Source organism: Choloepus didactylus, chromosome 23 (assembly GCF_015220235.1).
Source record: "Choloepus didactylus isolate mChoDid1 chromosome 23, mChoDid1.pri, whole genome shotgun sequence".
Lineage (NCBI taxonomy): Eukaryota > Metazoa > Chordata > Mammalia > Pilosa > Megalonychidae > Choloepus > Choloepus didactylus.
In genome coordinates this window covers 29,697,429-29,710,844 of record NC_051329.1, presented here as the reverse complement: position 1 = coordinate 29,710,844, position 13,416 = coordinate 29,697,429, and the positions used below count along the sequence as shown (strand labels likewise).

Here is a 13,416-nt window from a genome sequence, read left to right as displayed (position 1 = left end):
AGCAGAGTAACTTGTGTGTTCGTACTGGGAGCCTGGATGTCTGGCCAATCTCTCTGGTGACAACCTGAGATTCTGAACCAGGATAACTGCTACAGGCTCCCTGTCCCAGAACTTGCCCAGCATGTAGAAGACAGCACACAGAGCTCTCGAATGGCTGTGGGAGAACAATCAAATCGTGCTGCCTGGGGCAGGTGATTACTGGCTGTAGGACGTACAGTGCACTGAGGAATCTGTTACCTAGGGAAGTGGGGACATTCAGAACTGAGCATATAAGGGAATTCCTGGGGTCACATGCATACTCCCAAGAAGACACATGCACGGAAAGGATCAGGGTGGCCCTATGTTTTGGCCTCAAGCCATTCTCTAAATTTATTTATGGATCAGCCCTGAAGGAGAGCACTCACACAGGTCAAAGAGCTGTAAAGACCTGGGAAAGGTGTTTTCTTTTCATCCTTCCCTGTTTTTTGTTAGCTCTTGGCATTAAAGGAGAGTGCTGTCATAACAATAGCTGAATACAAACTAAAGGAACAGATGCCTCAGAGTCTAGATTCCAGTGATAACATATTAAAATATTAAATGTCTAGGTTTCAACAAAAGTTTACAAAACATACAAAGAAACAGGAAATGATGGCCCAGGCAAAGGAGAAAATTAAAGCATCAGAAACCATCAACAAGGACCAGACCTAGGACATACCAGACAAAAACTTTTAAAAAAATGATCCTAAGTATGTTCAAAGAACTAAAGAAAAACATGGATAAAAAACTAAAGGAAAACAGATGAACACCAAGAGAATATCGATAGGGATGGAAATTATGAAAAGGAACTAAACAGAGTTAAAGATGATGGTAAAAGAAATTAAAAATTCCCTAGAAGGGCTCAACAGCAGATTGGAGCAGACAGAAGAAAGAATCATAGGACTTAAAGATAAGAAAATTGAAATCATCCAGTCTGAGAAGCAGGAAGAAGAAAGAATGAAGAAAAATGAACAGAGCCTGAGGAATCTATGGGACACTATCAAGCAAACTATTCATTCCACATGCATTCATTGTGGCAATCCCAGAAGGAAAAAAAAAAAGAGAGAAAGAGGCAGAGAAAATATCCAAATTTAATGAAAGACCTGAATATATACATCCAACATGCTCAATGAACTCCCAAAAGGATAAACCCAAATAGACCCATCATACAGCAACGTATTATAAACAAACTGTAAATGCCAAAGACGAGAATTCTGAAAGCCGTTTGGGAGAAGCAACATGTCACATAAAATGGAGTCCCAATAAGATTAAGTTCCAATTTCTCATTGGAAACCATGGAGGCAAGACGGCAGTAAGACGACATATTTAAAGTGCTCAAAGCCCAGAACTGCCAAGTAAGAATTCTGTATCTGGCAAAACTGTCTTTCAAAAATGAGGGAGAGATTAAGACATTCCCAGATATAGAAAAGCTGAGGGAGCTCCCCCCACTAGACCAGCCCTACAAGAGAGTTCTGCAGGTTGGAAAGAAGGATACTAGACAAAAGATCAAAGCTGCAGGAAGAAATAAAGGTCTCCATTAAGATAATGACACGGATTAATATAAATGCCGGTACACTTTTTACTTCCTTCATGATCTAACAGGCAATGCATAAAATGTGAGAAGTCAGCGGGTTTGGACTCATAATGTGTAACTATGCAATTTGTAACAAGAACAACATAAAGGTAGGGGAACAGAAGGGTATAAGAACATGGTTTGCATATACTATTGAAGTTAAGTTGGTATTAAAGCAAATGAAGGGACCAGGGATCAGATGAAGTTACTTGAAAATGTTCCACCAAAACAAGAGAGTAAACTAAGAAGAAAAAGCCACAGGGACCCAGGAAAAGTGGAACAAGTCCTGGGGAGTAATGAAAAGAAGCCCCTATAGGACAGCCAGGCAACAAGTTCCTCTTCTACCTTTCTGTCTGAATTTCATTTTCTTATAAAGAACTCCAGTAAAAGGATTAAGATCTACTCTGAATGAGTTTTGTGCAATGGAATCCTACTTATCTATGAAATGCTGTTAACACATCAGCTGGACCTATTTCCTGAATGTAGAGTAACCCTTCTCATTTAAAAATGTAAAAAATGCTGGAGAGTTGAGAATAAAGGCCATGGAAGGTGCTATAGATGGTTCATTAATAAATCCTACAGTTATTGCTGATCCAGACAAATCAGTTCATCTCTACAGACTGGGAAAAATGAAGACAAGAACTCTATCTACTGAAATTATTTTCAACCTTTCCCCAAATAATATCTCTGAGGCTTTGAAAAAATTTGGTATCTCAGCAAATGATACTTCAATTCTAATTGTTTACACTGAAGAGGGAGAAAAACAAGTAAATCAAGAATCTCTAATATCTCAAGTAGATGCTCATCAGATTTTTCTGAAAAATCTTCCTGAAATAACTAATATTACAGAAGACAAAAAGATAAATAAACTTTCCTCACAAGAAGAAAGTATTGGGACAGTATTGGATGGTATCATTTGTAGAATGTCAACAAAAGACATTTTGTGAAATGTGAGAAATATTAACAAAATTTTCAGTATTTAAAAACATTGATTTTCCTTTCCTGGCTTAACAAAAAAAAGTAAATGGAGTTGTTATAGATTTAGGATGTTAAATCTGAGTCCCAGGGTAACTACAAAGAAAATACTGGCAAATATGCAAGCTCATAGACATAGAAATTAGAGTATACATTGCCAGGGGCAGAGTCGGACAGGGAGAATGGGTAGCTAATGCATAATGGGTATAGGGTTTCTGTTTGGGGTGAGAGGAAAGTTTTAGCGGAAGGTGGCGAAGGTACTGCCATATTGTGAATGTGATTAATTCCATTGAAGTTATGCTTGGGAATGAGGTGGGAAAGTTTATGTTGTATATATATGTTCCCACATTAAAGAAAAAAAAAAAAAAGAACAACTAAAGAGATAATGACAATTAAATGCTGTATGAGACCCTGAATGTAAGGGAGTAGCAATGGACATTATTAAGACATACAAAAAAACTGGAGTATAGACTGTAAGCTCTATATTAATGTTAAATTTCTTGAACTTGATAACTGGATTTAAGGTGGTTATGTAAGTTCTTGTTCTTAGGAAATGCACATGATGTCATTAAGTGTTCAAGGAGCATGATGTATTCAACCTACACTCAAGTGTTCAGGAAATGGATTGATAAATAGACAGGTAAAACAGAAGGATGGATAGATGGAACAATATGGCAAATGTGACAAAATGTTAAAATTGCTGGATCTGGATATCTGGGGACATGGGGTGGGGTTGGAGTTCTCTGTATAGGATTTGTATTAGTTTTGTTAACTGTCCTGTAAATTTGAAAGCATTTCAAAATAAAGTTTTAAAAATTCATATATATATAGTTCACCCAATGTTGGCACTAGCAGGGTAATCTCATACACTATTTGTGAGATGGAAACTTAATCCAGCCCTTTTGGAGTGCAATCAGGCAGTATCTATTACCACTGAAAATACACTTTTCCTTGGTCATAACAATTCTACTTGCAGATTTCTGTATTAGTTGGGATAGGGTGGGTTAATGCCATCTCCTGCATATTTCATCTCAGACATTCTTGCTTTCATCTCTGAATGGTTCTATTTGGGTCTTGCTTCCTCTCCTCCAATACCATTCTGTCCTAAGAGGACAGTTGCTTGTGAATCAGGGGGCCTGAGTTACAACTGGTCCATCTCATGGACATGGACCCATTGTTGCACTTCCTGGGCGAGTTGGCATATGAAGACATAATGTTTTCCATCCAGGACACATTTTTCAAAGTGAATCTTTGGGAACAATGGATATTAGACATCTATAAGGTTTTAGCGGTCATAGTCAAACTGCCCTCAAGAAAGCTGCGACTATTTTAAATATCCATTAACAGTTCTAAAGAATTTCCATTTCCTCACTACCTTGCCAACACGGGGTATTAAGCACTTAAAAAAATTTTTTTTTAATTTACTAGGGAAAAAAAACCCCAGTATCTCTAGTTTCTTGTGTTTTGTTTTTCTTTGAATATAGAAAAGTATATACATTTTTGCCTGACGTTGTGAATGAAAATATTTGATCAAAGGACACTCCCATTATTCATTGTCAAGATATTTACAAATCTTTCAACAAAAAGTTTATACCATTCCCCCCTGCACATGAACAGTATGAAAGTGCCTGTATTCCTACATTCTGAGTATTATATTTTTCAACCTTCAACGGAAATCTTATAAGGAAAAATACTGTTTTAATTTCTTTCATTGATGTGTGTTTGAGCAACATTCAGATGAAAGTTAAAAAATTAACAAAATTAAAAAATAAAGGAATGCAAAGTGATTTTGTGTTCAAACTCACTTACCTTAATAAATATCTCTTCTTTTAATAATGAGCCTCTGGTTCAACCACATCTGAGAAATTTCCCTGGAGTGCTATGGTTTTACCAATGGCCTTTCACGTTTGTTTGTTTTTTAATTTATTGTGGTAACATAAAATTCACCATTTAAACCATTTTTAAGTGTACAATTCAGGGGCATTAATAACAGTTACAACATTGTGCTACACATCATTTGATATTCACCAGAAAGCACAAGGCAATTTAGTAAGAGTATGGGAGACGGAATCCCAGTATCACCAGATACAGGGCCTTGGTCCTTTTCCAGGCTTTAGTTCCCTTATCTGAAAAACAAGGAAAAACTATTTCCATCTTTCAGGGTTGTTGTGAGGCTAATGTATCTAAAATACTGTACACAGGACTGATATACACACTGTTCAAAATGTAAACCATACCAAATGTAAAAGCAGTAACATTGGCCTGTTGAAACTTGGAGAGGTGAAAGAACAAGCAAAGGTAAACTGGGAAGCTTCAGAATTCGGATCTGAATCCAGCTTGCCTGAACCAGGAGACCAGAACTTCCCCTGCCCCAGTTCTTCCTCACTGGTATGAGGGTCCCTTAAAACATGCTTAATACTCAGCAACTGGGCAAAGATCACTGAACAGGGGTATACACGGCCACCCACCATACCACATGGTGCCAGTTCTGGGGTTTACCCAGAAGTTCCTCATGCCTCTGGCCCCAAACCTCTCCCTTTCCTCAGTCCTGGCCTCCTCCTCCTGCCTATTTGGAGGCCTCAGGACCCAGTGTAGAGCTTGAGAATCTCAGGATTAGAAGAAGTCTTTAAAGACCCTGGAAGCAAACTGCTTTCTAATGCTTGAATCCCCTCTACAGGAGCAGTGACAAGAGGCTGTCCTGTCAATGTGAACACCTTCAACAGTGGTGAACGAACTCATGCAGTCGTTCCCATGTGGTAATACCAATTCCTAGCAAGTTCTTTTTTATGAAATGGAATCTGTGCTAATTTCCAGTTCTGATTCCACCTGCTGTCTAAATAACCCCAGGTCCTCTTTTTTTTTTTTTAAAAAAAAAAAAAAGCAGAATAAACCAGCCCGTGTAAGCAATGGGGAGAAACGAACTCCCCTCCCATGTGCTGGGCAGTCACCCCAGTCTCCCCCACAGCCCGACTTGATGGGGATATGGCCCTGGGCAGAAGACAGGGACCAGAAAAGACCAGGCCTTCTTCTGCTTTTCAAGTGACCATCATCTTTGTGGTCCCTGGCCAGAGCAAGTGAGCACAGAGGAAACTAGGGTAGAACTTACGATGAAAAGGAGACCAAGGGACTGCTGGACAGGAGCCAGCAAGGTGAGCAGCTCCAAAGGGACCTTCTGCTCTCAGGGAAAGCGATTTTTGGAAAAGTCAAGTTTCTTAAAACATTTAACAAGGACTGCTCAATCAAGACTGTGAGGCAACAAGAATGAACTGGGCAGAATTATTATAAAGCAAATACAGATAAGATGGAAATATAAAAGTTTCTCAGACCTGACAATGGCATTAAGAGCTGGGGCACTTACTCAAGAAAATGAGGTATGAGAAGCTTATTTTTCCTCCAGACACTCAGAAGTAGGAAAAGAACAGCCACGTTTGGCCACAACTAGCAACTCAGTCACTGCTGAATCAGCAAATACTGGTGGCATGCTGTCCTCCACCAGGGTGCCATGCTGGACAAGATGGACTTGGCCCCATTCCCTAAGCCCCCTTTTGAACGTGTCTGATACTTTTCTACGTCACCTAGGGAACCTCTTAGCTACCCTGTCAAGGATGCCAGTGTCAGTAAGGACTGACTTGCCCAAGGTCCCATGTATAATTCATGGTAGAGCCAGAACCCAAGGCTCTGGACCCCTAGCAACTGCAGCCCTTGTGATTAGACCATCCGCACGGCCCAGGAGTATGGGTTGGGCCTTTCTGAATCTTACCTGCTGTCACTGGGGTTTGTGGAGGGGAAGCCCTGTTCCCCTGCATTCTGGGAGTTCCCAAAGGTCTGGCTGCTGCCTCTGTCCACAGATTGGCCACTGCTTACCCCCAAACCGGCACCATCTAAGACCGGGGCAACTGTCTGGTCCACAGACACCTGTAGGAGATTTGAAAATTAATACCAAAAACAGTATCTTCAAAGCTATTTACATAAACTGTTCTTTCCATCCCTCTCTCATTTCTAGTCCTCAGTGGCCCCTGGTGGAAGAGCTGAAGGAGTCTAGAGACCACACTCAGCCTTGTGTGCCTGGTCCTCCATCAGAGCACCTGGGAAGTCCTGTGCTTCAAACCAAGGCAGCTGAGAGTAGTAATCCCCCAGGACTACAGACATTGCTCTAGCACCTGCCTCAAACTGCAAGACTTACGTTAAAGAAAAACCTCCATAGAAAGCGTCAAGAAATCAGAATTCTTCCTCACAAGGATGGGAGAAGGGAGAGAGGGAGAGAATACATTTAGAGACGGCATCACAGCAGGCATACTCCATTTGCCATAACTTACCCCTACCCCTATCCACCCCAATCTTCCTTCCCTGCTTCTGTCCGTGGCACAACCAGTCTTCCCATTACTCACACTTAAGACCTCAGAGGCATTGGATAGCTCCCTTCCCTTTGAGCTTCTCGGCTCAAGAGAGGCCTAGTCCTGTGGCCTCCCCTCCTTCAACTCACTCACATTCTTCTCCAAGCCATGCCCATCCACCACCCTAGCTTGGCCCATTCTACCTCCTGCTGGGGAAGACTGCAATGCTCTCCTAACTGGACCCCTGACTTCAGTCTCCCCTAAAACCCTACCTATGAGACACCGCCATTCTTATCTTCCTAAAGGACAGTTCTGATCCCATCACTCCATTACTCTGAAATACTTTGAGTCTCCCCATGACTATGAAAATTGAGAACCACCCCACAGGATGTTAAAGGTTGTACGTCACTCAGCCCCAACTTGCATGCCTGCCGCACCGCCCCCATTCGCCTCTGTGTAGGTCACCCATCAAATCACACCCTGCAAGTTTAATCCTGTCTATGGAGCCCTGCTCCTTTGGAGTCTCTTCCCCAACAACTACCTGCTAAAGACCTATCAGTCCTGAAGGCCATTTCAAACACTGCTCCCTTAGTAAAATGTTTCCTGACTTGCTCTGCCCCAGGCCCCAAGCAGAAACCATCTTTCTTTCAACTTTGTACCACTATGACCCTCTCCTGGCAGCTGCTAGGTTTTGCATCATATGATGGTACTCTGTCTCATTCCCTTTAAACATCCTAGAGGGCAAAACCATGTCCTGCTTACCTGGAACCCCTGCGGAATCTTTTGATGGTTGCTTTTAACAGAGCAGGCCAATAGCAAATATTTGGAAAGAATTACTAAGCTTTTCCTGAGCATTTCTGGAAAAGTATCCACAATCCCTGTTACATGGGGCTCTTGGGTACTTTCAGAATGGAGCCATATATTTTCAGACATTTTGTTAGATGATGCAAAAATTACTCCTAAAGCAAGGCTTCCCTACCTCAGCACCATTGATATTGATATTTTGGGCCAGATAAGTATTTACTGGGGGGGGGGGGGGTAGGGAGGGAGCTCTCCTATGCATTATACGTTGTTGAGCAACATCTCTGACCTTTACTCACCGATAACAATGCCTCTCTGAGTTGTTTTACAAATAAAAATATATATAGCCATATATATATAGCCAGATGTTCTCTGGGGAGCAAAATCACCCCCAGTTCTGAAAGAATCAGTTTGCTCTCCTATAGCAGGCTCAATGGTTTGTAAAAGGGACCACATGGGCACCATAAATACTCAGAGAAATGCAAAAAGAAGAAAGCTGAGGGAGGGATTAGACCAGCTCTTATGCACATAAGAATAGCTCTTAGGCGTTGTCTTCTAGACCCCCACGGTGGGGGAGGGGTATCTTTCATCCTCTGTACCCCAAAAATTGCTCCTCCAGACTAAATCAAGGGCTGTTACCAGAAATTGGCACGATCCCTGGTAGGTCTGTGGTTAAGGAGTTATCCATAGGTGGTCGGCAAATATTTTCTAGAAAAGGCTCTACAGTCTCTGTTGCAATACTCAACTCTGCCGTTATAGCACAGAAACAGCCAGAGACAAATATGCAAACAAATGAGTGTGCCTCTGTTCCAAGAAAACTTTATTTACAAAAATAGACAGTGGGCCAGTTTTACCCCATAGTTTCCTGGGCTCTGGCCCATATTAAACGATGTCTGACTTTCAGAGGCTGTACAGAAGGGCATTTCACTCAGGTCATAATACCAGGAAAAGTTATGCTTATCTTGAGTAACTGGTTTGTTTTTATCCTATGACCACTCTGAATCTTGGAACAAATGGTTCTCACTTTTATTTGACTTCCAGGAACTTCAGAGCTGAATTTAGCACAAAATTTTAGCTACTTTACAGAGTCTTATATTCTGTCTTATCTTTTCTTTTTCTTAATTTTCCTATTGAGCCACAGTTTTATTCTGGGGGGTACATTTACTTCTACAATCCAACTGAAATAACTTTTTGGAATAAGACCAGTGGTAAACAGAAAGAAAAGGAAGGCTGGATGGACAGAATGGTAGCCATTGCATGTAGAGGGCCAAGCAGAGGGAGGTGCTTATTCCAGGATGCAGGTTGTTATAAGAACCTCATACAAAATCTTCCTCTGTTTTAATATAATGTACATCAATATGCCCCCTTCCAGAAGGTGAAGCTTAATCTTCCCCTTCCTGCTTGAGAGTAGGCTAAACTTAGTGACTTGCTTCCAAAGAATACAATATGGAAAGGGGAAAATACTAACTCCACAGCAGGGAAACGGCAGACACCACATTAAGCAAGTGGAGGCTGATACCACCGGTGATGTATGGGTATCCTCTAACCCTGATATGACAGCAAAAAAGGCATGTCACCTCTGGGTTATTTTCTGCAAAAACCCATAGCCCCAGTCTAACCATGAGAAAAACATCAGACAAACCCAGATTCAGGGACAGTTTCTGGGATACCTGGCCAGGACTCCTCAAGACTGTCAAAGACCAGAGGGGACTGGCAAGATGTAACAACTAAACATAAGGTGGTGCCTTGGGTTGGATCCTGGAACAGAAAAATAACCTTAGTGGAAAAACTGGTGAAATCTGAATAAAGTTTGGAGTTTGGTAAATTAAAAAAAATGAACCTTGTCAGCAGCATCAATTCCTAGTCCCCTCTCTGTTTCCTACATGCCCAGAGTTGTAGGAAAATGTAAGGGAGGCAGCTCTGCCAGGGATGCCTCTGAGATTAGCCCCAGTACCAGTAGGGAGCCCCATAGGCCTTCCAACCCGTCTGCCTGGCAAAGCCCCACTTCCTCCTGCTGGATCTGTCAGCCCAGCTCTCTAAGTGAGCCTTGAGACTGGTAGAGGCAACACAGCTGGGGGCAAAATGGGCTAAGTGTTTGGCCTCCTCAGTTCTGGTCTACCAGCTCCTTCATGGCAGTCAGGGGCATTGTCAAGGGACTGTGACAGAATCCCACCTGCCTTCCAGAGCTGAGGAGCTTGGTAGTAGCTTCCAAACCCACAGCCAGGATGTATTCCAAGGTTTATAGTATCAGGGAAGGCAGGTATATCATCCCAAATCAAAACCCTCCGTTGAATACTCTCTGTAACAGCTTGGAATGGGTTGGAGAGGGAAAATGGAAAGAAAACTTCTTGGTGATAAAGGGACAAGTTTTTGGTTCGTTTTTCCCACCAGTAATGCAAGATCTCATCAATCTACATAGAGTAGAGGTATCATATTCATTCATTCTCTAATTCATTCAAAAGAAAATAAATTTCCTGAGTACTTACCATGTGCCGAACTCTGGCAATAGTGTGATATACAAAATAGACATAATCCCCCTGCACTCATGGAGCTTACCGTCTGATGGGGGAAGACAGATACTAAACATGGAATGTCCCTAAAGTGTTTACTCATCTCTGCATCTCCCACAGCACTTGGAACAGCCCTGTACATAGCAGGTGCTCAGAATTTGCTATCTTGGTTGAACTGAATTTTCTCTGCAGGTCCAGCCCCCCTCCTCCACAAGTCCTTCTTAACTCCTCAGTATGAGTAGTTACTTGTATTTTATATCTCACATCACTCCAAAAGAGATGTGGCTACACACACACACAAAGATAAAATAAATAAACTAGGAAAACCAGTAATGAGAAAAACAAGTGTAGGAAAAGTGTAGAACTACAGTCTAACAAGAACTGCTTGATCTAAAGATAACATTTGAAACGTCCAATATGATAGTTACACGCAGCTACTTAAATGTGAAATAACTTATTTTAAAGAAAGCTAGAAATACCATTTCTCAGTGGCACTGGCCACATTTCAAATGCTCAATAGCCACATGTGACTGGTAGCTACTGTGTTAGGCACTGTAGATACAGAACACTTCCAACATTATGGGAAGTTCCACTGGACAGTACTGGTCTACAGCAAAGATTGCAAACAAATGTCTACAGAGGTTGGCAGATGATGTATATTGGTGCAGCTGGCTGAGAAGAAAAGCAACAAGAGAGGCTGTGGGCCAGGTATGAAGGGGAGGCTGCTCCATGGCCCTGATTACTGCCAGGCAGGAACACAGGCCCCGGGTCTAGCTTATTTTATAACAGAAGACAGAAACCAGGAGTTTCTTACTCTTATTCTTAAGCATTTCTTCTTATTCTTAAATATTTCCAATCAATTCAAAAAACTTAAAACCACAGCAAGGCCAAGCAGGTCTTCGTGACTTTGCAAATGGACTGCGACTCCTTCAGGGAAATACCCCAGGTCCTTGCAGAAGACTTGCACGTGGGCTTCTGATGAGAACTTGACCAGCGGTGGAGGGTTTAGGCTGGGCCAGAGATTGATTTGTGTGTCCCTTGGGTCCTTGGGGAAGGGAGCACCTAAAGGATGAGCTTTTACTCATTCTCCAAAGACAGAAAATCGATCAAAGGGCAAAAAGTCCACTTCTAGGCACATCGCCTCTGACTCCCCAGAGCATGCTGAACACCACTAACATGGCCCCAACATGCATTCTGCACAGTCCTGGGGGTCCATGACAGCATATCCGGAGCCATGATAGGGTACAACTGGCTGGGGCTATGTCTCCTCCTCCCGCCATGGACCTGAATAGAATGGTTCCATGTTTCTTGGGTGATAGTTTAAGCTTTGGTATAAATGATCAATGGAAATAAAAGGGATCCAATGTTTAAAATAGCTGTTCTTGTGTCTGTCTTCCCCCCAATGTCTCTAAGGCAGTATTTACAGAGCTCTTGCTAAGTGTCAGGAGCTGAGGTAGAGGCTGAAGATGAATGGTGAGCAAAACAGACATGGTGACTGCCTTCATTGAACTTACGGTGGCATGGAAATGACTGACATCGATTAAATCCCAGTCATACAAATGCAAAAGAAGAAGCATGAGAAGTGCTGAAGGGAGAGTACTGGTGCTATGCCAGTTCATACCATGGGAATTTCACTGGATGAGTAGAATCGGGCAAAATCAGAGGGAACAGCATGTGCAAAGGCACCAGGAGGAAACCTGGTGCCTACAGAGAATCTGACAAAAGGCCTGTGTCATCAGAGTGCAAAGAGCTAGAAAGATGAGGCTGGAGAGGGAGACAGGGCTCTGATTATGCAGAGCCTTTCAGGCTGTTATCCTAAGACTAAGAAAGCCACAGAAAGGTTTAATCAGAGCTGACATCATCAATTTCCATTTTAAAAAGTCACCTTGGATGCTGGGTAGAAAGCAGGTTGGAGGAGGACCAGGATGCAAGCGGGGAGACCACATAGGAGGTAATGCAGGGTCCAGGTGAGAAATGGTTTTTTGGGCTTGGGGGTGTGGTGGTGGTGATGGGAGGGTTGGGGAGAAGGGGATGATTCCAGAGATATTTACCTTGCAAATCCCATAAGACCTGCAGAGCTAAGAGATGCTGAGAACCAAACCTCCTGTGCTAGTGACTGCTGGGGGTGGGGGGGTGGGGGGGACCCTAACACTCAGGCCTCATGTGGCAGAGCCTTTCTCCTTGACCATCAGTGTCCCTTCCATCCAAACTGAGGACAGAAGACATCATGAGGCTGACTTCTATGGAAAATCCCATTACCAAGTATTTCTCATGCCCTCTAAATTCTTATGGAACTCTCTGCTGCTAAAAATAGATTTCCAGAAAACAGGATAAGGAGAATAAAACTGTTAGCTGTGCTCAGACCAAGACTGACACAGTCATTAAGGGCCATCTTCAAGACTGAGCACAGCCCTATTACCTGGAATCCTCAATTGCACATCTGTTTTAATTTTACCAGTACTTCCTTTCTTCAGTATTGCCTCCCTTGGTCAACAAGAAAACCTTCTCAGCAGAGAGCTGTTCTGAGGTGGCAAACTCAGCCTTTGCTGGAGGACTTATCTACTTTCCAAAGTCCAACAGGTCATCTCAGAATTTCAGAGCTAGAAGGGGTAGGAGCAGTCACCTGGCCCAACCCTATTTTATACACACACACACACACACACACTCAGAGGAAAGACGACCGGCCCAATCAAGCTCATTCACTTGCGTGCATGCCCTCCCCACGACCTCTCTTTTTCCCTGTCTCTCCTCTCCCTCTCCAATACATAGATATATGTGTGGAGAACTCACTATGTGCCAAGACCTGTGCTAACCACAAAGAGGCTTCACCTCATTCCACTCTAACAGCAACCTCATTAAGAGAACAAAATTACTAGCCCATTTTACAGCTGAGAAACTTCAGAGAAGTTAGTGCAGTTGCCAGAAGGTTCACAATCAGTCTGAGGAATGGCTGGATTCAAACCCAGGCAGCTTGATTCTAGAGCTTACGCATACTCTGAAAGCCTTTTGACATGCAGCCCACTTCCCTTAAGAAGCTCAAGACACACTTTTGTACTTTCTCGTCCTAGAATTAGGGTGGAGAGAAAAGGCAGTAGAATAGGAAATAGGCACAATAAATGGATAGGCAAAGTTGACATTAAAACCTTGCATTGTGGTGATCATGATCTTAGTGATAGCTAGTATTTACTGTGCCCATCACGTACAAGCA

The 13,416-nt window shown here is 42.6% G+C and overlaps 1 protein-coding gene and 1 pseudogene across 12 annotated transcripts in view; one reads left to right on the top strand and one right to left on the bottom strand.

Moving 5' to 3' along the window:
* Positions 1 to 13,416, bottom strand: part of DEPDC5 (DEP domain containing 5, GATOR1 subcomplex subunit) — a 150,387-nt gene that overhangs the window by 29,027 nt on the left and 107,944 nt on the right. For all 12 annotated transcript variants that reach the window (XM_037817380.1, XM_037817381.1, XM_037817379.1 and 9 more), the window contains one exon: positions 6,324 to 6,478. In XM_037817380.1, coding sequence (XP_037673308.1) covers positions 6,324 to 6,478 — 155 coding nt within the window. The remainder of the gene's footprint in view (positions 1 to 6,323; positions 6,479 to 13,416) is intronic.
* On the top strand, positions 2,034 to 2,535 carry LOC119519633 (annotated as a pseudogene).